Source organism: Trachymyrmex septentrionalis, unplaced genomic scaffold (assembly GCF_001594115.1).
Source record: "Trachymyrmex septentrionalis isolate Tsep2-gDNA-1 unplaced genomic scaffold, Tsep1.0 scaffold24, whole genome shotgun sequence".
In the NCBI taxonomy this organism is placed as follows: Eukaryota; Metazoa; Arthropoda; class Insecta; order Hymenoptera; family Formicidae; genus Trachymyrmex; species Trachymyrmex septentrionalis.
Window position 1 is genome coordinate 1,534,443 of NW_017305397.1, and position 26,041 is coordinate 1,560,483.

At 30.4% G+C, this 26,041-nt stretch overlaps 6 protein-coding genes and 1 pseudogene across 6 annotated transcripts in view; 4 read left to right on the plus strand and 3 right to left on the minus strand.

The window, feature by feature from the left end:
- The window catches only part of LOC108748742 (laccase-1-like), a 9,105-nt gene extending 747 nt beyond the window's left edge, over positions 1-8,358 (plus strand). The window contains exons 2-11 of the mRNA XM_018487050.1: positions 2,677-2,744; positions 3,264-3,553; positions 4,583-4,793; positions 4,984-5,252; positions 5,679-5,802; positions 5,890-6,110; positions 6,229-6,415; positions 6,709-6,915; positions 7,000-7,218; positions 7,318-8,358. Coding sequence (XP_018342552.1) covers positions 2,677-2,744; positions 3,264-3,553; positions 4,583-4,793; positions 4,984-5,252; positions 5,679-5,802; positions 5,890-6,110; positions 6,229-6,415; positions 6,709-6,915; positions 7,000-7,218; positions 7,318-7,655 — 2,134 coding nt within the window. The 3' untranslated portion in view covers positions 7,656-8,358. The remainder of the gene's footprint in view (positions 1-2,676; positions 2,745-3,263; positions 3,554-4,582; positions 4,794-4,983; positions 5,253-5,678; positions 5,803-5,889; positions 6,111-6,228; positions 6,416-6,708; positions 6,916-6,999; positions 7,219-7,317) is intronic.
- Positions 8,359-9,377: 1,019 nt separating this feature from the next.
- On the plus strand, positions 9,378-10,436 carry LOC108748744 (zinc finger protein 436). Its single transcript, XM_018487052.1, has 2 exons — positions 9,378-9,405; positions 9,934-10,436. The coding sequence occupies exon 2, from the start codon at positions 10,008-10,010 to the stop codon at positions 10,431-10,433; it is 426 nt and encodes a 141-aa protein (XP_018342554.1). The 5' UTR covers positions 9,378-9,405; positions 9,934-10,007; the 3' UTR covers positions 10,434-10,436.
- Positions 10,437-11,130: 694 nt separating this feature from the next.
- Positions 11,131-12,969, minus strand: LOC108748743 (BRISC and BRCA1-A complex member 1-like). The gene has a single exon (XM_018487051.1). It carries the CDS (start codon positions 12,552-12,554, stop codon positions 11,604-11,606), a length of 951 nt encoding a protein of 316 aa, XP_018342553.1. The 5' UTR covers positions 12,555-12,969; the 3' UTR covers positions 11,131-11,603.
- A 20-nt stretch (positions 12,970-12,989) lies between these two features.
- On the plus strand, positions 12,990-17,139 carry LOC108748597 (probable ATP-dependent RNA helicase pitchoune). The gene is made up of 10 exons (XM_018486837.1): positions 12,990-13,211; positions 14,111-14,178; positions 14,350-14,413; positions 14,487-14,747; positions 15,000-15,314; positions 15,411-15,712; positions 15,802-15,954; positions 16,068-16,238; positions 16,460-16,637; positions 16,952-17,139. The coding sequence occupies exons 1-10, from the start codon at positions 13,121-13,123 to the stop codon at positions 17,116-17,118; spliced, it is 1,770 nt and encodes a 589-aa protein (XP_018342339.1). The 5' UTR covers positions 12,990-13,120; the 3' UTR covers positions 17,119-17,139.
- Positions 17,140-17,211: 72 nt separating this feature from the next.
- Positions 17,212-18,297, minus strand: LOC108748598 (annotated as a pseudogene).
- Positions 18,298-19,263: 966 nt separating this feature from the next.
- Positions 19,264-23,056, plus strand: LOC108748643 (DNA repair and recombination protein RAD54B-like). Its single transcript, XM_018486902.1, has 12 exons — positions 19,264-19,623; positions 19,705-19,795; positions 19,897-19,989; positions 20,054-20,238; positions 20,312-20,411; positions 20,476-20,568; positions 20,636-20,768; positions 20,846-21,399; positions 21,494-22,250; positions 22,344-22,503; positions 22,599-22,725; positions 22,805-23,056. Exons 1-12 carry the CDS (start codon positions 19,319-19,321, stop codon positions 23,054-23,056), a joined length of 2,850 nt encoding a protein of 949 aa, XP_018342404.1. The 5' UTR covers positions 19,264-19,318.
- A 235-nt stretch (positions 23,057-23,291) lies between these two features.
- On the minus strand, positions 23,292-25,750 carry LOC108748645 (enoyl-CoA delta isomerase 2, mitochondrial-like). The gene is made up of 7 exons (XM_018486907.1): positions 25,494-25,750; positions 24,955-25,189; positions 24,417-24,568; positions 24,218-24,338; positions 23,860-23,949; positions 23,612-23,752; positions 23,292-23,518 (listed from the first exon to the last, which is right to left on the minus strand). The coding sequence occupies exons 2-7, from the start codon at positions 25,051-25,053 to the stop codon at positions 23,363-23,365; spliced, it is 759 nt and encodes a 252-aa protein (XP_018342409.1). The 5' UTR covers positions 25,054-25,189; positions 25,494-25,750; the 3' UTR covers positions 23,292-23,362.
- Between the last annotated feature and the right edge of the window lie 291 nt (positions 25,751-26,041).

Genomic DNA, 26,041 nt, shown 5'->3' on the forward strand with positions numbered 1-26,041 from the left:
GCATTATTTTGATGCAACAATAATTAGATAAAATTATAAATTATTTTGATATTGTCTGACTAATGCTCTTATTACTTTAGTTATTATTACTTTAAGGTTTCAATTCCACTAATATAAGATTAACTTTAATGTTGAATTCTTAGAAAGAAGAAAAATTCTTTAAAAGAAGATAAAGAGTAAATCAAACCGATCAGAATAAAGTTAATCTTACATTAATTAGGCAACGAGTTTTCAAATAATATAGACTAAACTATATCCTTCAAATTCCTGGGTATTTCTCTATACAATTTCCACTACAAAAATTTAAAGACACTTTGAGATGATATTGTAACGCGAAATTGAATATTATTAATTGTTCTGTTAGCATACAAAAAAAAGTTTATCTTTTTCGTTATTTCGCTAATATCACGTGCTGTACATTCGAGAACTTTTGCATATCTCAATTGATTTCGCGCAATCCCGACTTTAATATATGTAAACGATGCGGGTTTAATGTCATGTTTAATATTAAAGTTGCTCACATTTCTCGTTAAAAGAATATTTACATTAAATAACAAAACACAAACGAAATATATTAGAAATATATTAAATCGAGATTTCTAAGATTTTGTTTCGCAGACCGTAGTACGTTTCTTGAGCATTCTTTGAACTTTCACTGGCAAGTAGCCAGAGCGGTATTCTAAAAATTTCTTTAACAAAAACGTTTTTATTATTAATTTAATAATATAAATTATTTAAAAACTTTATAAGGATATATTATGTTAATTACATTTTAAAAATTAATAATTAAATATATGTCAGCATTAAATAATAGGTGTATATGTATGTATATATAATTTGATACATATTTTTATTAATATTTTATATAAAAGACCACAGAAATTATTTTGATAATGAAAACAAACAATTAATATTTTATTAATTAATATAAATAATTATGATATACTATGGACTTATTAACAATTGTTTTGACATTTAAAGTTGTTTTATCAAGAAAGGATTGAAAAGTATTTTGGTATAAATTCGCTTGGAAGGGAAAATTTGTATAGCAAGGAAATAATGATGGTTATTAATATTATTATCATAATTACAGATAGCAGCCATGTCTAGTGCTGCAACGATGCAATACGTTGCGTGAAGTTGTGCTAAACTTGTAAAGTTACGACGTATATGTTATGTTTTGTAAGATCCATTAGGGATTTCAACATTAGCGATATCAACGTAGTTTCTCTTGAAACATCAAACACTGTTTTATATGCGTCTATAGTAATTAAGGGAGATATACTTCTCGCAAATTTTTTATAAAACTAATCGTATAACATCATGTATGTCAAGTTTTATACTAATAAATATAAAATAAAAAGTGCATAGTTTAGGCATTGCAAATATAAAGATTATAAGATATTAAAAACCCAAGTAGCGAACTGACATCATTTTGTCGACATTTTTTATCAAACTAATGTTTAATGCCAAAATGACGTCAGCTTGTTACCTGAAAACAAGATACATTCATAATATTATTTCAACAAAAATGATCAATTTCAAATAACTTTCAAAATTAATCATTTTAATATTAAGTAATTAAAAATAAAAGCATTTTTGCAAATCAAGTTTGAGCAATTGTAAAAATTTACTTACTTTAATAACTTTAAGTTACATAAATGACTGTATTTCTGTATGTTGTTTTGACGGAATTTGTTAATTAAAATATTAAATGTAATAACACGTTAGAAAATCGTGATACAGAATGATTTTTATTATTTTGTTTGAGGAAAAATCTTATTATACGTTCACTAATGGGTCATTAAAATACGCCAGAAGTAGGACATTCCGTATACGTGTATTATCGTACCATTTATCGTATATTGACATAAGAAGACGTAAAGTTTAAATGAGACTCAATCGTTTAAGTTAAATTCTTAGTTAAAAAACCCTTAATCTTCAGTAATTTACTATCTTCTGGAAATTATTTGCACGCAAAATTTAAATTATTATTAAATACATAGTTATATAATATAATAATAATAAAATATTCATGATTTTCCATAACTATAATTATATCTTTATAGAGATATATATGAAATATAACGTTATAGAAATAGCGTAGGCAAGATTAATTTTACAATTAAAGGATTATAAAACCAAGAGATAAATAACTATCGTTTGATTAATATATATATATATAGTATATAAGTATCAAATATAAATCTGATATAAATATAATATAAATGAAGAAAAAGAGAAGAAAATTAAGAGCACTATTTTACATTATTTAGAAGAAATTTAAAAAACTTGCAATTCAATTGCTTTATGATATATATAAAATAGTTTTAGAGTGTAACGGGGAAAAAAATCAGAATATTTTTCAATTAATTTTTTTTTAATTAAAAATTATTTCTTTTCTGAATCGATTTATTTATTTTTTGTACGATTGTACATCAACGTCTTAAACTTAAGCAACTTAAATTCACAAAGTGTTTTACGTTTTACGCTCACGCATTACATAAGGTAACATTACAGACGCACAATATCTTTTAAATCTTGGTTATCTTCGTCAATTTGTTATCTCCGTAATCTCCGTAATCTCCGTAATTTTACAATTTCAAAAGCATTACATGTAACTTTACGTGTCATGCATAGCTGATGTATTTCTGAATCAAATTGCCTTTGTTATAGATCGAAAATGACAATTTGGAACGTGCTGCTTGTTTTGCTTCAGCTGGTTGTTTATAAAAGTTTATCAGGTTAGTGCTTTTCATTATTTACTTTGGCTTGGTGATATTGATTGGAATTTTTCATTTTTATTGTACATTTACATGTCTGGATTGTATTGACATTTTCCTATTTTTGATTTTGTATGAAATCAAATTTTTATATTAAAAATATGTTCAAACATTCTCATTCTACCTATCTGTACATTCCTCTATCTGTACATAATAATACATTATTAATTATAGGTTATTAAACATAATACATTTGTGAATAATAAATAATATAATAACATATAATATAATTTTAAAAAAGTGAAATTAATTGAGCACTAATTATCGATCTATTTTTAATAACAGAAGAGTGATCGCGGCATATTATCTAAGACCTTATTTAAAACTCAATTGAAATATGTATAATAAGTGTGATTATTAAATATTTTTTACATTCTCATCTGTGCATCTTGTTTGAGAATGCGCTTAGATTGGGGAAATAGAAAAGAGTTTTAGTGATAGAATCTTTTTTTTCAAATCAGCATTTGTCTCGGATTTTAGAAACGGTAATAACGACATATAATGACTTTGGTCTGACGCCGATTGATCCGGAAATTGTTGACGTCATCGACTGGAAGCATCATGCGTGTCGACGAACATGCAAGAATGATGCGGCGCCTCTGGACTGCTATTATACCTTCAAACTGGAATCTTATCAGACAATGAGTAAAGCATGTTACAATTGCCCCTTCAATATCACAGACTGCTTTCGGCCTCATTGCATCCCGGCGGATGGCATAAATCGACCTCTCATGGTTGTGAACCGACAAATGCCAGGCCCGCCGATCGAGGTACGTAATAATAATAAAAAAAAAAACCAAATTTTTGTAATACATATTAGTTTTTATATTTATGCCTCTGCTTTATTTACTTCGATATTCTCTTTTATTCAGCAGGAAAACCACATCGAGAATTTTTACATGTTTGTGCTATTAGTAGAAAATTAATAAATACATGAACGAAATGAATGTTTTGTAAAAAACTGAAGAGGAAAAGCTTGTTAAAGTTTTAATTATATGTTAATAGTTATATAATTAAATTCCGCTTATTTCTTAGTCGATCTTTATTTTTTGAGTGTGTATTTTTTAAATTCCGCAGATGTAAACAAAATTATTTGAAAATAATTTGCACAGGTTTTTATTGCGAGACTCATTTGATCACTAATTACTATTTTCTTAGTCAGCTGGATTTCTTAATATGATCGATAAAAATGGAGAAATGATTCATCGCTTCGTCTTCTTCATTGCAATCCTTTGCAACTTGATTACTGCTCGCCAATGTTTCCCCACATTATGCGATGCTATTATGAGAGCAATGCGGTGGGATTCATATTGCAGATATTCTATATCTTATAACTTAATATATTTTCAGTGGGATCTTGTAATGACGATTTAACGAGCACTCTGAGGAATTGTTCGCGCGTCGATTATTTTGTTTGACAAACATTTGATTGACAGAATAATCGCCGTGCTCGTTAAACCGTCATTACAGTATAAGATATCTGCAATGTGAATCCCACCGTAATAGCATTGAGTAATATATGCACACATTCGTATTATATTTCTAGATTTCGCTTACAATTTCATCACAATTATTATAGGTACAAAAATAAAATTCTTTACGATGTTCGGGAATTATTGATAATTCAGTCACGCGAATAGTTTCGTTTTAATTACAAACCGCAAATGATATTCGGCCGATAATTATATTCGGTCTATGTATCTTATTTTAGCGTGATCTATGGTCGATAAGCGGTCGTTGCGAGTTAGATCAAGCAAAGTGAGATGAGAATATCCTAAGGGAAATTACTTTAATTACAGGTGTGCCAAGGCGACAGGATAATAGTCGATATGATTAACTTATTGCACGCGGAGAGCACTACGATGCACTGGCATGGCCAGCATCATGTTGCCACGCCATACATGGACGGTGTGCCCTACGTATCGCAATGCCCTATTCCTCCTGGAGCAACCTTCCAATACAATTACATCGCCACTGAAGCCGGCACGCACTTCTGGCATTCTCATACAGGTACGCTAAATTTTTTTCAAGTATTCGTACTTGATATTATCTGCAGAAAGTTGAAGAAATTAAATTGCTCAAATCAACAAATCCATTTAACTTAAAATAATTTATTGATAGTCATTGATAATAATGCTTTGGAAAATGAACTGTTTCCAAGAGTTCCATTGTAAAATTTTGTATTGCATGTTTGCTGCAGGATTTCAAAGAGGTGATGGCGTGTTCGGTCCGTTAATCGTTCGTGTACCTCCTAAAATGAATTGGCACAAAGATTTATATGATTACGATGAGCATACATTAATAGTCGCTGATTGGGTTCATGAATTGGGTCTCACTAAGTTCCTGGCGCATTACCACGCTAATGGTACAAACAAAGCGCCAAACTTACTCATAAATGGCTTGGGCCGTTTTAAGAATAAAAATAAGACGTTGGCTGATATGCCTATTACGACGTTCATCGTAAAACCGGTACGTTTCAGTCACAAGAGAAAGTATTCTTAATATAAAAGACTAATTTGCATAAGATGATTGTAAGATGTTTCATCCTGTTGTGTTATTTAAATCTATTTTGAGCTAATTTTCAATTTTGAAATGCAACAATTATTGCATTATTTTTAACGCTTTCAAAACTTTCAATTTTGTTAATTTCTTAAATGTATATTTATATCTATTATATAAGAAATAAATAAAATATTTTTAGCAAAAACAAAAGATAAAAGAATTACATATTTCACAGATCAGCTTATTTACCTCAAAAGAGATCTTACAGTCAATATAACTTTATTCTAAAAATTACTTTTACTTTCTTTTCCTCTTTTTAAAAATAAAATTGCGTGATTTGTGTGTATTTTTATCCCAATCTGATTTTTATTTATTGTGTATTTATGTTTGTAGAAATCTCGGTACAGATTCAGACTTATTAATGCAGAGTTCCTGAATTGCCCTATAGAAGTTTCTGTCGACAACCATACTTTGTACGTAATCAGTTCAGATGGGCGTGATATTGTATCAATACGAGGTATGATTTTTCAGTATTTTTTGCTACTATTTTTTTATAGATATATTATGTGATTTTTTAAATATATATTGTGTAATGTAATTGCAGCCGAATCGCTGGTAAGTTACGCCGGAGAAAGATTTGATTTTGTAATTAACATGGACCAATCGGTAGACAATTACTGGATAAGATTTCGAGGATTGATGGATTGCGATGAAAGATTCACGAGCGCCTATCAAGTCGCAAAATTGCGATACGAGGGCGCACCCAATGAAGATCCGATAACAGAAGTTTTATATGATCGTGTAAGAAATAACTCCTATGGACTGGTATGTATACTAATGTTTTCATGTGATTTCCATATATTTTTTAAATGGCTATGAAAACATTTTTCATGTTCGTTTTGAATTTCTTTAGAAGAAATAAAAAAATCATTTCTGATTTTAGCAAGTAAACGCTTTAAATGAAGGAACTGAATCAAATAATAGCATCAGTATGCCAATGTTGAACGCGATGGACGACGATGATATTTCAAACATCAGAGAACCTGATTATCAATTTTACATATCGTATGATTTTTACGGGAAAGATAATCCGAATTTTCATCGCAAGGATTTATATGGTTTTCGTGAAGGTAAATATATTCAAATATATATTTTTAAAAATTAATTTATAATAAAAAATAAAAATAAATAAAATTATAAATTTTCAATATCTATTAAATAAATGTGCATTATATTCTGTAACAAATCTATAATTAAGTATTTAATTATTGGAAAATTCACTTACTAAATGCTTTCAATTACCCTATTCGATTGTACACCATATACGCTTTTTAACAAAAAAGTTACACACAAGTTTAGAGTTTAGACTTGTGAGTGTATACCGTTTATTGTTTCATAAAATATTTTGATCATGAATTTTTAGCAAAACCACAAACATTCACACCGCAATTGAACCACATATCAATGAAACTGCCGCCGTTTCCGCTCTTGCCTGAAAGACATCTTATTAAGCCAGATCAATTTTGCAACTCCAGCACGGTCGTGGGATGCGAGAAGAATTATTGCGCTTGCACTCATGTGCTTCAGATTAAAACTGATAGCGTAGTGGAACTAGTTCTTGTCGATGAAGGTGTGTATAAGCAATACATATTTCTTGCGTATCTCTAATTGTTTAAACCGTCTAAGTTTCACCGTAACTAATAATCCTTGACAGGTGTTGCATATGATGCAAATCATCCGTTTCACCTTCACGGCTATCAGTTCCGTGTAGTGGCTATGGAAAGGATAGGACGTAATACTACCATCGCTGAAGTGAGAGAACTAGATAAACAAGGTTTAATACACAGAAAACTTAAACGGGCACTTCTGAAGGATACGGTGACCGTACCCGACGGTGGTTATACTATTATACGATTTCACGCTAATAATCCAGGTAAGACTTCACAACACATATAAAAAGACAAATAATATTTTTAAAAAACGAGTCATCAATGTATGCCAGTAAATAATCGAGCTGATCAATATTTTTCAGGATATTGGCTATTTCACTGCCACATCGAGTTTCATGCGGAGGTAGGAATGTCATTGATCTTCAAAGTGGGCGAAAACGAGGAAATGCCATCTGTGCCTGATAATTTTCCTAAATGCGGTGACTGGAAACTAGCGGACAAGACAAATTTGACAACCGAACATAAACAATCAAAGAACAACGAGTATCTTAAGGATGTGATTAAGCAATTTTCAGCATACATGACGTTTACGAGACAGCTCTTGACATTCTATACATCCTCGGCATCCAGTTCGAGTATAACACTGCTGCTTTTTATCGCTTGTCTTTTAAGCTCTATGACTCGCGTGCAAACGTTTTAAGATATATATCTATGTAAATAGCTTTAAAGTATTGGAGTCACATTATGGAAGACTTTTACAGCAGATTTAATTCAATATGGTCACGAATTTGCTGCGAAACGTTTTCTTCTCTTTCGTTTTATTTTGAACGAATATGTGACAATCATTGCACGTAATATGCGCAAAAACATGAGTATAAATAAATTAAAATGATCGTGTGCCAGTAATGGACAGATATTTAGTCATAATTGAATATATTACGAAGTATTAATATTTCTAGGAAACATCTGTCTGTGTTTTTATTGTCGCTGGTGGCAGATAAACGCTATTTCTCGCGAAACTAATGAATTTTATATGAAATGACGATATTTTTTAAATATATTTCGCGTTCGTATTGTGTATTTATCTCCGACAAACGAACGGATGTTGTGTCAACAAGTAACTTGCATTTCTGTGATATAAAAATAGATTACAATTATAACTGTCAGATTGCTAATTACCCTATCCGGTAATGTATACAGTGTTCTAATTTAATTCTTATTAATTTCAATGATGAATTATTTTTATTCACACAGAAGAATCAATATCGGCGAGAATGTCAGGCTACTAGTGTAATAAGAAATAAATAGTATAATATTCGTGATTCAAAAAAGAAATGTACATTGTTGTCTTGTAAATTGAACTTGAGAAGAAAGAAATAGATAATGATTATCAATTTCAAATTAGATGATTTTTCTTGCTCGGAATTAGATAAAGATATATAATGCTTAATATCCCTGTGCATTTTCTTTGAGGATAAATTGACCAAACTTCTAACAAACCAAAGAATCTATTATTAAAATATGATCAATAAAAATGAAATCTTGAAAAATTTACATTACTATAATTATTACTATTTATAATTATTCAATCGTAAATAGTGTTTAATCTAATCATACTGTTAACATAATCGATAGAAGATTCGTAAGCATGTTAATTATATGGTTGCGTTTCTTTACTTTGGATATGTATATCCATGTATATATATGTGTGTATTTCTATCAAGATAACGTATTTTAAAAAATGTACCCGATATCTTCAAAAAGTTTAATTCTCGAAAAACTCTTAATTTAAGAATATCTCGATTCTTGTTAACAAAGGATCAATATAATGCGTATGACATTTTGTAATATTTATAGAAACTCATGAAATATAAACTCACCGTTTATATAGAAATCCATTTAAATTTATTGTAATTAACATGCAATCTCAAATATGTAAACGATCCAAAGTTCCTAAATAAATTTCTAAATGCGAGATTGATTCCTAATATAATTATTTATTTATAATACTCGTAGAAATGTTCTCTATTATGCGTATTTTATCTCTCTCTTCTATAAAGACTGTTTTTCTGCGTGCGCGCGCGCGCGGGTGTGTGTGTGTAACAAGTATTTGTATTTATCTACGTACCGGAGGCTTGTCTGGACATACCAGTCGGGTATTCCCCGATGGCACCTGTATTACGCCATACTCGCACAGTATTATCCGTTTTACTGAAGAAATGTATGTCATTATTCAGATATACTGACAATGGTTTATCTAATGTTTTTTTTTGGCTAGTTATACTTTTGCTTTCGTACTTTTTCACGTCAATAGTAATACTCGGAAGTATGTCGTGTGTAATACTCAAGAACGCTGTTGTACTTAAATAATTGCAAGAAATATATTGTACCCGTATTGAGAAGTGACGAGGTAATACACGCTTCTGACAAAAACTGAATTTAAAATTTTGGTAAGAACATGTCATATTATATGATAAATTGCGAACGAGTTGCTTTCAATTCCGATTGATTTATATAATGTAATATTAATTTGTGGCTTTAGAGAATTTGAAATTAAAATTTTTTCATGCACATTTAAATGAATAATAATTTAAATGAATAATAGAAAAAAGTAATTGATGTTATCCGTAATGAGAGTTGCCTATAATGTAAAATTATATTACGTTTTGAGAATTAATTCAAATGTAGAAGCCAAATAAAGTGATCAATATAAGGAAACGGCTTCATCTCTATATGAAACAATTTTCAACGAGTGTTATCTATGTATTTTTCTAAGATAATAAATAAATGTTACGGATAGATGAATTGTATGTGTATAATAGAGAAATTTATTGAACTGTTATAATTTTTATAACATTTATTGTATTCATATATCTATTATTGTAACATTTTAAAAATAACTTGTAAATTACATCACATTGTAATTATTTCTGGAGATTATAAAAAATATCTTACGCTAACTAAAACATATTTTGCAGCTTTAAGACGCATTTAGAAAAATCGGCAATTTTTGTCAAAATTTATCTATCGGAATATCGGCAATTTAGAAATAATGGAAAAGTCGCAAATCAATGAAAATTTTCAAATTGAGAAAGCTACGGAAATTGACGTTAAGGTCGAAAAAAACAACGATTCTATTAATATAGAAAATAAAGATGATATTAACAATTTGCGAGTCCATGAAAACATTGGAAATATACGAAAGAAACAATTAATGTGCGAATATTGTCAAAAGAAATTCAATCACGCTGGAGATCTCAACAAGCACAGAAGAAAGCACACTGGTGAGCAGCCTTACGCATGTAATATGTGTGAACGAAAGTTTACGACGTCGTCTAATCTTGTTAGACATCAACATTTACATCTCGGGATAAAGCCGTTCCATTGTCAGATTTGTGGACACAGTTTTACCCGAAAAATCAAACTTTCCGCCCATCTGATAACAAAGCATCACGAAGTTCTAAAATCTGATGAATGAATATAATGCTATATAAATAAAATATTAAAAAAATAATAATAAGCTATATAAGACATAAGAGTTAATAGAAATAACATTATTGTAAAGAAGAAAAAAAGATGATAGAATATCTTTTAAAATACGAGTTTATATGTCTCTCTCTTAAACACTGTATGTTTAATTTGCTTACGCAAAATAGACCATTTTATAAATCTATAGAAAAATGATTTTATTTATTTGATGACAGTTTGAAAGACTATATATAACACACAATTATATTTTTTGCTGTACATTCTCTAATAAACATAAATAAAATTATTAAGAGGATCCTAAAGTCATATATTTTACCAAATGCAATTACTTTTCATATAAATATTTTTCTAATATGTCTTTACAGATTTAAAAATCCTTTTCTCCACAATTAAAGAATAAACGATAATATAGTCCAGCCAGTCAACTTTATGTCAAAAACGAAAAAAGTTTGAAAATTACAGTTTTGTTATTAGCTTCTGGTATAACAATATTTTGCTTCATATATACAAGTTTTATACTTTGTAAGTATATAAATGTCACAATCAAAGTGTTTTAATTTTAGTAAATGTACTTACTAGTTAATATATATTTATAATATATAGTGACTACAGCAGACTACAGTAAATGTATACATTTACTGAGTTAACACTTTAACTGTGACATAAAAAAATAAAACGATCTTGGTTTGGACTAGAAATTATACGAACAAACAATGGTGAGTTCTCAGAATTAGGCTTAGATATCTAATATGAAAGATGAATTAGCAAATTTGTATGTACGTATGTATAATGTGAGACTGTTGTAATAATGTGTAGTGATGCATCAATCTCTCTGTTGTGTGATTCTTTAACACGATTAGTTTATATATTCAGATCCAGTGAAAAACTAAAGACGAGACTAACATTAAAGAATTTTACAACAGATGCAAAGCTGCTCTCTGTTCTTCAGTACCGAAGCCAATAACATATAAACCATTTGTATATAAATCCTACTAAATCGGCAAAGTAAACGCCTTTAGGATCACTATAAAAGATGTTATTGGTACCAGTAAACAAAATATTGTCTTTAAATTATATCATATTAATAATGTAGATCTGATCCGATAATATACAAAATTTTCCATGAAAATAAGTTACCTACTAACAAATATACATAGCACTATACATTAGTATGTACTTCCTGATTGGCCGTCATTGAATAAAGAGTATAAGAAGCATCCTTCTGTGGTGGACGTTGCAACGGATGTGCTAAGAGCTTCGCCATATTATCATGTATTTTAGCAGCGTTCCTACCTACTTCGAAGATATAAGAGAAATTCGTTGTGTCTAAAGCCGCGATTTCGGCATATACCGCCTCGCACATATTGTCATCGCTAGGTGGTTCATGAGCGAACAGCACATCCAAGAAGAAGTATGGGTTCTCCGTTAGATTCTCTAAATACTTCTGTCCAGTGTGGAACTTTGGGACGGAATTTGATCGTCCATATATGAAGATGACACGCGAGATGAATGTTGGTTGGCTCCTCCCCGGCGTTGCTATCCGAGAGTGTATCACCTCAAATAGCAATCCCAAATCGTAGGTCTTTTGTTCCTCGTCTGGTATATCTTCTGTGATACTCTCCAAATGATTGATAATAGCCTTTGTATTACTGGTGTAGTCACAGAGCCAGGAAGCACTGTGTGAATCCAGACTCATCAGCGCATACTCATGCACCCCAGGCTGTATGGTGGACTTTGCGCCAATAAAGTTCTCCACCACACGTTTTATCATGAACAAAGGTAGATATGTTGCACCTGTGCCCAGTTTGAAAGGTGTACATTGCTGCTCCCTCACTGTGTCGATAACAAATAGAATCTTTTCAGGTAAATTGAGCTCAGGTACGTTTCTTATAAAAACGTACTCCTCCGCGGTAGCTGTAGTAGTGCCGGCATCAGGCCTTTTGCTATCTACAGGATGACGCACTACCCCGTTATTGTTGCTTTTCCGTGAACTCTTTGCCTGCTGCTGCTGCTGTTGCGGAGTATTGTTGTATGCTGGCTCGATGGTCGTAACGCTATGCAGTTTTTCGGCTATCACTTGGATCTCATCATTCGTCTCCTTGTCTGACATGTTTATACCTTGTAAGTATCCAAGGATGAATCTAACCTCTTTGCACCGCTCGAGATGTAACCTTGCTTCGACAAATATCTCGAGGCACTTTGAAACAATTCGAAAACTTCACATAGCGCGTAGATTTTGCGCAATATTATACGGATAATTTAAAATCGAACTGTATGCCTGACAGTTCCCGATAACGTCAAACAAACCCTGAAGTGCCCCGATCAGATCTACCCTGATGATCTGCCCATCTAACTCGGATTCTTGAATTGGAACTGTTCGTAATCGCGCGGAATACTACTATGGTACATTTTCATGAGCCGCTCAAATCGGCTGTTTCAACGACAAAACGATCACGTGATTAAAATTGACGCTTGATATTCGTTAATTTTGACCACGTGATCTTTTTTGTCGCCGAAACAGTCGGTTGGAGTGACTCGTGAAAATGTACCTTGATTTACAACTTCAAGGCCTTCAAGGATACACTTTCACATGTGGTCTACCACGAGGACGTTAACTTCGAGTTTTTCGCTATTTTCAATATAAAATAGTCACGATATATTCCACGACTCGAGAAAATGTCCGTGCCCGAAAAAATATTGATGCGAAAAATTAAAAAACGGGAAAAGACGAAATTAAACGTGCTGAAACGCCGAGAAGAACAGAAAGGTAAGAGCATGCGAACTTCGAGGTTAGAACTTCGTGGAAAAAAAGATAGGCTGATATAATTATCTTTCTAAAACGTGTACAATTTTAATTATACAGAAAATAGAATATATCTACATATACAGAGTGTTAGTTAAGTATATTGCCATACTCAACATAGCGATTCTTTGGTTTATTTCAAGTAAAAAAGTTGATATAAACATGTGTCTTAAACAGCTTAGTTTCCGAAATAAAAAAATTTTAACGTGTAGTAATAATCTGTATTTAAAAGAAGCACAGCTTGAACTAGTTAAAAACAGAAAAACAAAAACAGGCTTCACAGTTCTTCTGATGAAATAAAACAATTAGATGAATTATCCACCTTGCGTCATGATACATCCATCATGCCTTCTCAAAGGTTAACGTACACACTCAAAGATATCAGGTGTGTTATGTATTGCCTCGCATGAAGCAACTATTCGATTTCTTAAATCATTCTCATTCTCAATTGGGGTGGTATAAACCAATGATATCAAATGTTCCCAAAGGAAATAATCCAAAGGATTTAAGTCTGGTGATCTAGGAGGCTTTGTCACTTTGTTTACAGTTGTACGAATGGTAATTCACGTGAAGCAAGGCATATTTATGCAGGAAGATATCTCTAATGCAATTTACCATTTCGTCAAACATTTGCAAACATTCATTTGTATTTCGGAACTAAGCCGTTTAGGATACATGTTTATATGAACTTTTTTACTTGAAATAAACCAAAGAATCGCTCTGTTGAGTATGGTAACATACTTAACTAACACCCTGTATATAAAATTGTCAATTATTAAAGCCAATGGATTTTTATTTTTGTCTTGATTCTCTGTGACAAAAATGATCACATTTATTTCAATTAAGGCTTGTTTCTTATATAGATACAGATGAATCAGTGAAAGCAACTGAAACAGACCAGGACTGCATAGAAGATGTTCCTCTAGAAAGTAATAACTTACTTTAATTTATTTTTATAACAGATTTTTTATTATATAAACATTAATATTTTTTACAATTTGTTTTATTGAGAAGCTATTGACATGTTTTGTTTATTATTCTTATTTTTTATTTTATTATATAATTATTAATAAAAACTTTATTTCTTTTAGAAAAAAGAAAGTTAAAAGCATCTGAAGAAAATGAAAAGTCTGATGTAATAGAAAAATCTTTGGTTACTGAAAATTGTATGTATTTCTAGTATAACTAATTGTTAAATGATATGTATATGTTAATAATATTGGTATATACTTTGTTTAGTACCTGGCACAGCTGTAGGTTTTGAAGTGACAAATGATACAAGCTTCTCAGTATTAAATGAAAAAGTATGTGAGAATACATTAAAAGCAATAAAGGATATGGGTTTTACAAATATGACAGAGATACAAGCAAAAGCTATTCCTCCTCTTTTGGAAGGAAGAGATTTGGTTGGTGCTGCCAAAACTGGATCTGGCAAAACTTTAGCGTTTTTGATTCCTGCTGTTGAACTGATTTACAAATTGAAGTTTATGCCTCGTAACGGTATGTCTCGATGGCTATAATTTGCACCAGAATGGCATTATAAAAAATTTTTTGTTTTATAAATAACTTATAGATTTAGTACAATATAAAATGTCATTTTTTATGACTATATATATTATATATTGTAATATTACTTTTGTAGCTTTGAATAATATAAAAATAAATGTTTAAAAATTAGTAATACAGTAAAACTTTAATGTTCTAATTATATAAAATCAATAGGAATGAGATATAATAAATAGATATTTGCAGGTACTGGATGTATTATTATGTCTCCCACAAGAGAATTAGCTATGCAAACTTTTGGAGTCTTGAAAGAATTGATGAAATATCATTATCACACATATGGTCTACTAATGGGCGGTGCTAGTAGGCAAACCGAAGCACAAAAACTTGAAAAGGGAATCAATATTATTGTAGCAACACCGGGACGATTGTTAGATCATTTGCAAAATACACCTGATTTTTTATACAAAAATCTCCAGTGTTTGATTATCGATGAGGCCGATCGTATTTTAGACATCGGTTACGAAGAAGAGTTGAAACAAATCATTAATATTCTTCCCAGTTAGTAATATTTTGCATATATATAATTTGACTTCAATATTAGAGTCAATTTAGTTGTGTATTTTTTTTCTATTACTGTATGAATTATTGTTGCAGAGCGCCGACAAACTATGCTTTTTAGTGCAACACAAACACAAAAAGTAACAATGATAACAACGTTAGCTCTCAAAAAAGAACCTATATACGTGGGGGTCGACGACGACAAGGAAATGGCGACTGTGGAAGGTTTACAACAAGGATACGTAACATGTCCGAGCGAGAAAAGATTTTTACTTCTTTTCACTTTCTTAAAGAAGAACAAACAAAAGAAAATAATGGTTTTCTTTAGTTCCTGCATGTCCGTTAAATATCATCATGAACTCTTGAATTATATCGATTTACCAGTAATGAGTATTCATGTAAGTTATAAGATTATCTTTTTTTGTACTGTTTTCTATATTGATAACAAGATTCTTTTCTGATTTAATATTCGCACTCTCATTGATAGGGTAAACAAAAACAAACGAAAAGAACCACAACCTTTTATCAATTTTGCAACGCTTCCACTGGGATTTTACTTTGCACTGATGTAGCCGCAAGAGGTCTAGATATACCGGACGTTGATTGGATCGTGCAATTTGATCCACCAGACGATCCTAAGGTAACGATTGATACAGTATTTTGCTTTGCGGATTATCATTAAGATAATTTTTAACGATAAACTTAGATTATCAGTTAAACGGATTTATAATATGTAGTTGTGCGATTTTTTAGGAATATATCCATCGCGTAGGTCGAACTGCTCGCGGAGAAGGCAGCAGTGGTCATGCTTTGCTGATATTGCGACCAGAAGAACTTGGCTTTCTTCGATATCTTAAGATAGCCCGTGTACCCGTTAACGAATATGAATTCTCTTGGAATAAAATTGCCGATATACAATTGCAAGTAAGCAATATATTATAATTTTTTTCTAGTTTGTTTTTTAAATTATTTTCTATATAGATCTTAATTTAAGACCTTTGGACAGAATTTAAAAAATTTGAAAATCAGTAAGATTTATATCTCATATGTTCTATCGAGAAATCGAAACTTTTCAATTCCATCAATTTAACAAACATATCTGCATGTTTTAGAGGTGATATAAAATACTATTTTCTTTTTTTTAGCTTGAGAAGTTAATTTCGAAGAATTATTTCTTACATCAGTCAGCAAAAGAGGCATTTAAGAATTATGTTAGAGCATATGATTCTCATCATTTGAAACATGTTTTCGATATAGAGACCTTGGATTTAGCAAAAGTCGCCAAATCGTTCGGATTTGTTGTACCACCAGCGATAGATTTGAGTAAGTCCTTTTAAAAAGTTGTTAACATTAAGTGCAAGTACTTTCATAAGTTTAATATAAATAATTTCTCATTGGAAATTGTTAATAAATTCATAAAAACGAAACAATTTAGTTTTTTAAATATTTTTTGTTTTTAATATTATATATTTGATCAAAATCAATTTTTTTAACGTATTCTGACTATCTTTTTATAAGCGTTAATTTATCAAAACTATTAAAAAAATTAAATTGTATATAGAAATTTGAACAATATATTATTACTCAAACAGTCTACATCGTGTCAAATATTATTTTTTTAATTTTTTACATTATAGAAGTAGGAATCAGTAAGGCTTCACGACCACGAAAAAGACTCGGTGGAGGTGGTTATGGACAGTTCAAAAATATAAACGATCCAAGTTCGGTAAAGCAGGTGAATCGCACCAAGACCTTTCGCCAAGTTGGCAAACGTAGGCAAGATAACCGACAATTCAGCAGATAATGGTCATTCATGTACTCTTTATACACATAAATGATAGATAGCGTTTAGTTATAACGCATAGTTAATTATTATCTTATAGGTATTATTGTACAGTTTATATGTTTAACATAATAAGTAAAAGTATCTGTTTAAATGTATAAGCCGTATTATTATTATTATTATAGCTACATATTGGATTGTGTGTTATATAAGTTGTTTCGATTTTGTTAGCTCGGGTGATGGAGGTATAGAAATCCTTCATACAACGAATTAATCTCGATGCCTGGGTGGAGGATGACAGGGCGCGCTTGGCACAAAAATGAAGGAGACTGCAGAAGCGTACTTACGCTGGTAGACCAAGATGAGACCGTAAACCAAGAGACCGTATGCAATCGCGGCGGCGGTGGGTTCGTTGATACGCAATACGTTCAAGCCCGAGATGGTACCAAGCCCAGCGTCCTTGGTTGCCTGACGCTGCGAGTCGTTGAAGTAAGCGGGGACGCTGTCACTTGGTGACAGTTTTGCCTAAATATGCTTCTGCAGTCTTCTTCATTTTTACTAAGACTCGAATTCACTTCTTCGGGGAAGAAATTCTTTGTCTCTCCTTTGTACTATACTTGGATCTTTGGCTTGCCACTATCATTTATTATGGTGAAAGGCCAATGCTTCATATCAGCGAGGATGATCAGATCTTCAAAGTGATGTCCGATCAACCTTTTGGCATCGAAAATGGTGTTGTTGGGATTCATGGCAACGGGAGCACCGCTCTTAGCGGCGTCTCCGATGAGACGTTCGGTTTCCGTGAAGATCACATAGCTGGACGTCGTGTGGTTGCCCTGATCGTTGGCGATAATCTCAACTTTGCCATGTTGAAAGACGCCAACGCAGGAGTAAGTTGTGCCAAGATCGTACCGACCGCGGGAAGTGCCTTCGCAGATTTACTTGGAAAGCCTCGTAAAATTTCTGTCCGTAGGACAAACGAAGAACTTCACAATTTTCAGCGCGAGAGTAAAAATTGTATATACAATATTTTCGTTAAAAATGAACGGAATTTAAAATTAAAAAGGAGGTTTTAAAGCTTGAAATCTACTTTCGTAAAGTTACTTTATTTTTTGAGTTTATATAAGTTTGATTTTTACACAGAGAAAACATCAAGCTAAAAAAAAAAAAAATTTTCTTCTCACTTTGTAGGCTTGTCATGTGCCCAAAAATTGCAAACTTTGCCCTATCGATAGTGTAATTGTCAATTTCTTTAGAAAATATATATAAAATATAAAATAGTTTTATTCTATCCTACAAAATCGAACGAACTTATGTAACAACTCAATAAATTGACAAAAAAATTTTAAAGATAATATTTTATCTTTAAAACTTTGTAGAATACTGAAAAATTCAATTGCATTTATATTAATAAATTTATTAAATAAAGATAAAGCGATTCTAGTAGCGATTGCAGTTATTGACATTACTAGCAAATTTTAACGAATTTATTATGTATTTATATATGTATGTTCCTTTATCCTGTATGATAGGGCCTCTAGTGAGGTTTCAATAACAAACGGTACTGATAATAAAAAAATTACATATACGGGCTTATAGGTGGGATTGAATCCGGATCTACAATCGTACCGAGCGGCAAACTACTTGACACCTTCAGCGAATTTAATGTCTACATAATTCGTCTAATGAAATATGTAAAAAATACATACTATTTACATTGACAAGCAAATATTCTTGGCATTCAGCTGTTATCTGATTTATACATATTTTTATATAAAATAAAGAATTACAAATAAAAAGTTAATATATTTGAGATTTTGATTTGCATCATTTCTTATCTAACTGTGTTCTTTTGATAATTTGCTGTTTCTGGGAACTAAAATTTCAGCTATTTATACTCGCAATAGATTTAACTGATTTAAAATTCTATAATTTTTTTCTCTCTCAAAATAGCGAGTATTTTTAATACCTTTTTTTTCCATTTAATCATAAAACATTTTATTGACTTTTGAAAGTTTGAATTTTGCGCTTCACAAAATATTGACGAATTGCCAACAAATAACTATGTGATGGAATTAAATCGTGCAAATAAAAATTTTGCAGTTGGTAATTCCAGTCGACCGCCATCTATGGTTCAATTATATAGTTTCGCGCCTTTCGGACGAGTACTGACTGATTGCAGATTGCTGTTGTACAATTTCAGTAGTTTAACAATTTATTCATGTATCGAAACAGACCTGTAAAGGGATTCATATCCCCTTTAATCGTTCAACAACAAACGAACACCGAGGAATGTAATGAAAATGAGATATCCGCGTATCAGGAAAAAACGCCGAGCGATTTAGTGAAAAAGCCTATCCGGAACAACTCTCAAATGTTATATTTGTTCGAAAATGTAACTCAAAAAGATGAGATCGGATGCGATAATGTCAATGTGAAAAATTCATCAAGGAAACGAAATGCTAATTCTCCGATATGCGAAAAGAAAATGTCGATCACTGATTCCCCCCAAACGACAGCAAAAATGTAAGTATATACTCTGAATGAACGTTAGAATAGATCTATATCTCGATTTTACTTGTAAATAAATATTTATATTTCTTACAGTGTTTTTAACGTGGTGTACAGTAAGAAAAAACACAAAACATGGGATGACGATGGTTTACTAGAAGTAACTGGGAAAAATGCAATTCTTAAGGTAATTCAGAACATAAATCTTCATTCATTAAATAATTGCATTAATAAATCATTAAATAATTATAAAGATTGTTTATTAAATGCTTCTGATATATATTATAGAATTCAAATGGTAATATTATAGGAAGAACTACAATTAGTTCAAATAATATGGCAGAAGGTTCTAAATTAATTATAGAAAGCAAACAAGTAGAGGTAAGAGTTGTATTAATTTTCATTTATGCAATATTTATAGAAAAACTGACAAAGTTAATTTTAGATTATAGATAAAGTGTCGACAGAGCAATCTATATCACAGAAGAGCCCTGAAGTAGAGGAACCATTGCAAAAAAAACTTAAAACATCCACTGTATGTGCATTTCAGTCACCAAAGAAAAATAAAAATGCTACAGCTTGTGAGGAAAAAGCATCAACTGAAAATTCACCCGAGGCAAAAATAAAAACGTAACTAATTTTTTAAAGTAAATTTTAAATTATTAATTTTTATCTCTTGTGCCATAAATAAATATCAATACAGCAGGTTCAATGTGATGGTCAGCAAAGTAACTTCGAAGAAACATAAAACATGGGACAGCGATGGTTTGTTAGAAATTGTTGGGAAAAACGCTATTCTTAAGGTAGTTACTACATCAACTGAAACTTTTATAATTTGAAGATTATTATATAAAGCTTCTGATATAGGATTTGGATGATAATATCATTGGAAAAACTACAATTAATCCAAGTAATGCAGTAGAAGGAGCTAGATTAATTATAGGGAATAAACAAGTAGAGGTAAAGTTTGCATTAATCTTTATTTATGCATTATTATTGGCAGAAAAATTGACAAAGTTGATTTTAGATTATAGAGCAACTGTCACAAGAACTATCTATACCAGAGAAGAGTCTTGAGAAAACAGTAGAGGAACTATCAAAGAATAAGTTTAAAGCATCTTCCACACATTCATTTATGCCCTTGTTTTCATCCACAAAAGGTACAAATTTATAATATATCAATTATTAATTACATTATAATCATTGATTTAAATAAATAAATAAATATATTACAAAGGATTAGCATTAAATAGTGAGCCTTTAGTGATGCCTTATTTGAATTCTACTGAATCGATAAACCAAGAAGAACAGGAAATCTTGGTTGATTCCTGTTTAGTAACAAAGCTTAGAGAGCATCAACGCCATGGAATTGTGTTTCTTTATGAATGTTTAATGGGACTAAAGGTACCAAATTATTTTGGTGCAATCTTGGCTGATGAAATGGGTCTTGGTAAAACCTTACAATGTATCACATTAATTTGGACAATGTTGAAGAAGGGTCCATATGGCAAACCGATTATAAAACGTGTATTAATAGTAACACCTAGTAGCTTGTGCAACAATTGGGAAAAGGAATTTGTAAAATGGTTAGGTTCCCACAGGATACTTCCATATGTTATAGGTGGAAAAAATAAGCCTAAAGATTTTATAAAATATCCGAGAAATTCGGTCATGATTATTAGTTACGAAATGTTCATTAAATGTCATACAGAAATTAATGAAATGGCCTTCGATTTGATTGTGTGTGATGAAGGCCACAGATTAAAAAATAGCAATATTAAAGCAGCAAAAGTAATTATCTATTTGATTTATAATTATTTATTAATAATATTATTATTTGTTATTAATGCCAATGTAAATATTTGTTATTTTATGTATCTTGCAGATGTTAAACGAGATAAATTGTAAGAAACGAATTGTTTTGACGGGTACGCCCATACAAAATGATTTGAAAGAATTTTATGCACTGATCGATTTTGTTAATCCTGGCATTCTTGGCACATCTAATGAATACAAGAGTTATTACGAGGAACCTATTGTCACAGCACAATATTCTTCTGCCGATGATGATGTTCTCAGTCTGGGAAATAAAAGATCCGCAGAATTATATAAACGTACCAAATCTTTTATTTTAAGACGGTCGCAAAAAGCGATAAACAAATATCTACCATATAAATATGAAATAGTCTTATTTTGCTCTTTAACCAAGAAACAAAAAGATTTATATTCTCTTGTTACTGATGCTTGGTTCAACAAAATTTGTCTAGAAGACAAAAGTAACATACATTTATCTATCATTACTGCTCTTAAAAAAATTTGCAACCATCCAAATCTGTTCCTAAACGAAGAAGAGAAAGCATTATATAACGTTTTATCAAAATCATCATATATATCACAAATAAAACGAGATGAAAATTTTACAGAGTATTGTGGAAAAATCACAATTGTACAGACATTAATGAGAAATTTGAAAAAGACTGATGAGAAATTGGTGTTAGTCTCTTATTACACACAGACTCTTGATCTTCTTGAGACCATATGCTACAAGGAAAGATTAAAATTCTTAAGATTAGATGGTGCTACTTCAAGTACTATACGATTGAAAATTACCGAGCAATTTAATACGCAAACCGATAATAGCAGTAAGTTCTGTAAAAATGAAGAGATATAATTGTCTTGTACTTCTAGTACATTTTATGAATTAAAACTGTATTACAGAAAAATAATTCTTACAGAAGTTCTATTGCTAAGTGCAAAGGCAGGTGGTGTTGGTTTGAATTTACCTGGAGCATCTAGACTTGTTTTATTTGATTCTGATTGGAATCCTGCATCTGATATGCAAGCAATGGCAAGGATTTGGAGAGATGGACAGAAGAGGAATGTTTACATTTATAGGTGTGTACAAGTTTAATATCATTACATGATAATGTATTATTTAATGGAAGTATATATAATTTTATAACCATATAATTGTATAAACCAATTTGTAGATTATTAACCACAGGTACGATAGAAGAAAAAATATATCAAAGACAAATTAGCAAAGCCAATCTGAGTGAGACTGTAGTGGATCTGAATTACCTTGGATCTTTAAAATTATCTACTGCAGAGCTAAAGGTATTTTTTATTATAAAGATTTCGATAATTACGAAAAAGTATTACAAAAATCATTACTTAAAATATTTCTCATTTTTAGGATTTATTTACGTTGGCAAGTGATACAATTTCGTTAACACATGATTTAATGAATTGTTCTTGTTCTGATAAGAATGAACATATATTTTCTGAAGAATTAAAAGAAAATAATAATGAGACTCGAGACTGTCAATTTATACTGTATGAGAAACCATCTCAACAAAATTTAACTATAAATCAGCTTCGAGATTGGCAGCATTACAAAAAGCCAATTCCATCTGACGTTATGCAGGTAATAAACTGTTTAGTTTGATAACGATTAAAAATTAAGATTCAATAATTTAATGTTCGTAAATACATTTACTTTACAGGATATTATGTTAACAGAAGTAAGTGATAATATAACATTCATATTTAAAAATTCTACAATGTAGAAAATAATTTAATTAAATGACGAAGAATTTTATAAATCATACGTTAAAATTAATTATATAAAAATTAGTTATTCTATAAAACTATATATTTTATACATAGTATACGTTGTGAATATTTGAGGTATTAAATTTAGTTTTTGCTGTATTAAAGCAGTCTTTGCTTTATTAAAAATACGTAAAGTATTTTAAAGCTTATTTTTTCGTGACAAGAAATTCAACATCCTTTGGATTAGCTCAGGAGATTCAAATAGTTTTTTCAACTCTTCTATTTCTTCCTCATTAACTTTTAATAAAATTTCTTTGTTCCATCTACTCACTAATCGCTTAGTCGCCAATATAGACTGAAATTAATCGATTAATTCTATTACTATAATTTAATAGCACATATATATCAAAAGAAATTAATTTTGGAAAACCTTAAGCAAAAATAATACCTGTGAAGAAAGTGTCGATATCTTGTTCAAATAATTCCATACTTCTTCAAGAGAGTCATGATTGTACACTTCACTGACCAAACCATGTTGTTTGGCTTCTTGAGCATTCATCTTGTATCCTAAATACAACATATCTCCAGCCTAAATAAATATTTTTACAATGTAATATCGAAATCTCATATTACAAAAAGCAAAATTTTAAATGCAAATCTGAAAAATAATTTGTAACATATTTTATAATGAAATACTTTGGAATGTCCCAGTAATCTTGGGAATGTATATGAAGAACATCCTTCAGCAACAAGACCCAAAGAGCTGAACGGTGTTTGAAAATATGCCTGTAATTTATATAATACATTCAAATATAGTTATAATTAGACTAGGCGGATATTTATGCAAAAATACTTAACTGAATATTAACCATTGGATAGTTTTAGTAGTCGATCGTTGTTCGTTAAAGAGTTATTAATAAATAAAATAAAAAGATTAAGATTATATGTAAATATACAATTTATACAAAATATTCAGTTAAGTATTTTGCCTAAATATTCAGTCTAATTATAATATCTAAAACATTTTCATATTGAATTATCATTGAATTGGCACCTTATCTGAAGCGTAAACTATATCAAAAATTCCTAATATTGTAGTTGCTATTCCTATTGCTGGTCCATTCACAACAGCTATTAAAAGCTTTGGATACATAATTATAGCATCAATTAATTCCCTGCAAAATATATTTGTCGATTTAATTTCTATATTTAGAGAGAAGCTATAAATTTTTCATGTTTCTTATAATACTTACTTAACTATATTAACAGAAACCGAAAGAGATTCCATTGAGGCACTTATATCATTGCCACTGCTAAAAAAATCTCCATTTGCTGTCAGTACAAATATCAATACTTTGTTGTTTTCAGCAGATTCATTTAAAAGCATTTTTAGTTCTTTATACATCTATAAAAAAATCAATATAGGAAATTCATATAAAATTTTTATATTTTACCTTTGAGGACCGGAATTTTCTTAAGTAACTTATAGAAGATTTTTGCTTTTTAAAGGTTTTTCGGGTTCGCTAAATTCAATTCTTAGAATTCAAATTTCAAAAATCTAATCTGATCATTGTGAAATTTGATATCTCTGAGGTTGAATGTTGTCTGAAAATATCGAATTTTAAATGAAAAAATAAACTATTAGAAGTAAATTATCTATTATTATTCTTTAGATCAAATTAAATTTTATAAAAATTGAGCAAGTATTTTATAAAATAAGGTGAGGTGATCCTAAACGGAGTTGCCAGTCCACAAGAGGTTAACGCTGTCAAATATCTTTTATGTACATACTTGAGGTGAAAGCGCGTTCTTTCTGGCGGGTTTATTAAGTACCACTTTTTGAATTCCATTTTCTAAAGTACTTAGAATAGATGAATTTACATGTGCCATACTAAAAAGTTTTTTTAACGCAATTTAAAATTCGCACAATTAGGCTAGTATAACCTTGTTTTTACTTGGCACTTAGTCGCCTGCCTCTCCACTTACAGTGATACAATATAGAAAAAGTTAAATGCCGTTTGATATACTATAAAGTAATATAATTATTAAGATAATAGATTATAAAGTAAAAATACAAATTGTCTGTTGCAGAGCTTAAAAAATAAACTTCTTATTTTTTTATTTTAATGCCTGTTTCAGGGTTAACTTGGTTAATAAGTGTTCAAAAGCTATTTATTTTCGTTTTAAGGATAATACTAATGCAATATGCTCCAAAATACAGATATATAACTGCTCCAAAATGAGTTTCAAAGATAAACTGAAAGGATAGAGCGGAAAGTTTATGTATATTACGAGCAAAGTCCAATTCTTTTTGCTGATAAACAGCTTACTCATGTTAGTCATACTATTAATATCAGTCATCTCGGATTATCTATGGAGTTAAAAAATTCTGATTCCACTATGTCTTCGGAGAATGTGCTATTGTGTCTTTCTATCTTTAGCATTCATTGGGCGGTATTAATAGTCGGTTTTCGTTTCAAGTACTGTCTCAAGTAATGTCTTAAGATGGTAATATGGCTTTCTGATTGGTTCGTTGCTTGTTAAGACTGTACTTAAAACGGAATATAAGATCTAACTATGAATATCAGCCATTATATTTTAAACATTATGTTTTAAACATTGATAAAATTATATAATAATACTGATAGTGTAATAGCATGAGTATTTTACTTTTGTACGTACACACATCGTGTATAGATATTAGTATGAGCATTGTAATTATGTAACAAAAAAATTCTCTGCATGTTTCTATTTTATTTATACTGGCATTATTACATAACTTATGAATTAATGTTCTATCTGTTGCTAACTATAAAGTGTAAGTTGGTAAAGAAAATTCATGAAAAATACTTGGAGCTTATTGTTCTTTCTTTACTGA

What these genes read in the sequence shown, in the direction of transcription:
- LOC108748744 (XM_018487052.1), top strand. Translation starts at nt 10,008, where the DNA reads ATGGAAAAGTCGCAAATCAATGAAAATTTTCAAATTGAGAAAGCTACG.
- LOC108748743 (XM_018487051.1), bottom strand. Translation starts at nt 12,554, where the DNA reads ATGTCAGACAAGGAGACGAATGATGAGATCCAAGTGATAGCCGAAAAA.
- LOC108748597 (XM_018486837.1), top strand. Translation starts at nt 13,121, where the DNA reads ATGTCCGTGCCCGAAAAAATATTGATGCGAAAAATTAAAAAACGGGAA. An exon ending in ACGCCGAGAAGAACAGAAAG is followed by an intron (nt 13,212 to 14,110) that starts GTAAGAGCATGC and finishes TTTCTTATATAG; the next exon opens with ATACAGATGAATCAGTGAAA. An exon ending in ATCTTTGGTTACTGAAAATT is followed by an intron (nt 14,414 to 14,486) that starts GTATGTATTTCT and finishes TACTTTGTTTAG; the next exon opens with TACCTGGCACAGCTGTAGGT.
- LOC108748643 (XM_018486902.1), top strand. Translation starts at nt 19,319, where the DNA reads ATGTATCGAAACAGACCTGTAAAGGGATTCATATCCCCTTTAATCGTT. An exon ending in AGGAATGTTTACATTTATAG is followed by an intron (nt 22,504 to 22,598) that starts GTGTGTACAAGT and finishes ACCAATTTGTAG; the next exon opens with ATTATTAACCACAGGTACGA. An exon ending in TATCTACTGCAGAGCTAAAG is followed by an intron (nt 22,726 to 22,804) that starts GTATTTTTTATT and finishes TCTCATTTTTAG; the next exon opens with GATTTATTTACGTTGGCAAG.
- LOC108748645 (XM_018486907.1), bottom strand. Translation starts at nt 25,053, where the DNA reads ATGGCACATGTAAATTCATCTATTCTAAGTACTTTAGAAAATGGAATT. An exon ending in AGAACGCGCTTTCACCTCAA is followed by an intron (nt 24,569 to 24,954) that starts GTATGTACATAA and finishes ATTTTTTTATAG; the next exon opens with ATGTATAAAGAACTAAAAAT. An exon ending in TATCGACACTTTCTTCACAG is followed by an intron (nt 23,519 to 23,611) that starts GTATTATTTTTG and finishes GATTAATTTCAG; the next exon opens with TCTATATTGGCGACTAAGCG.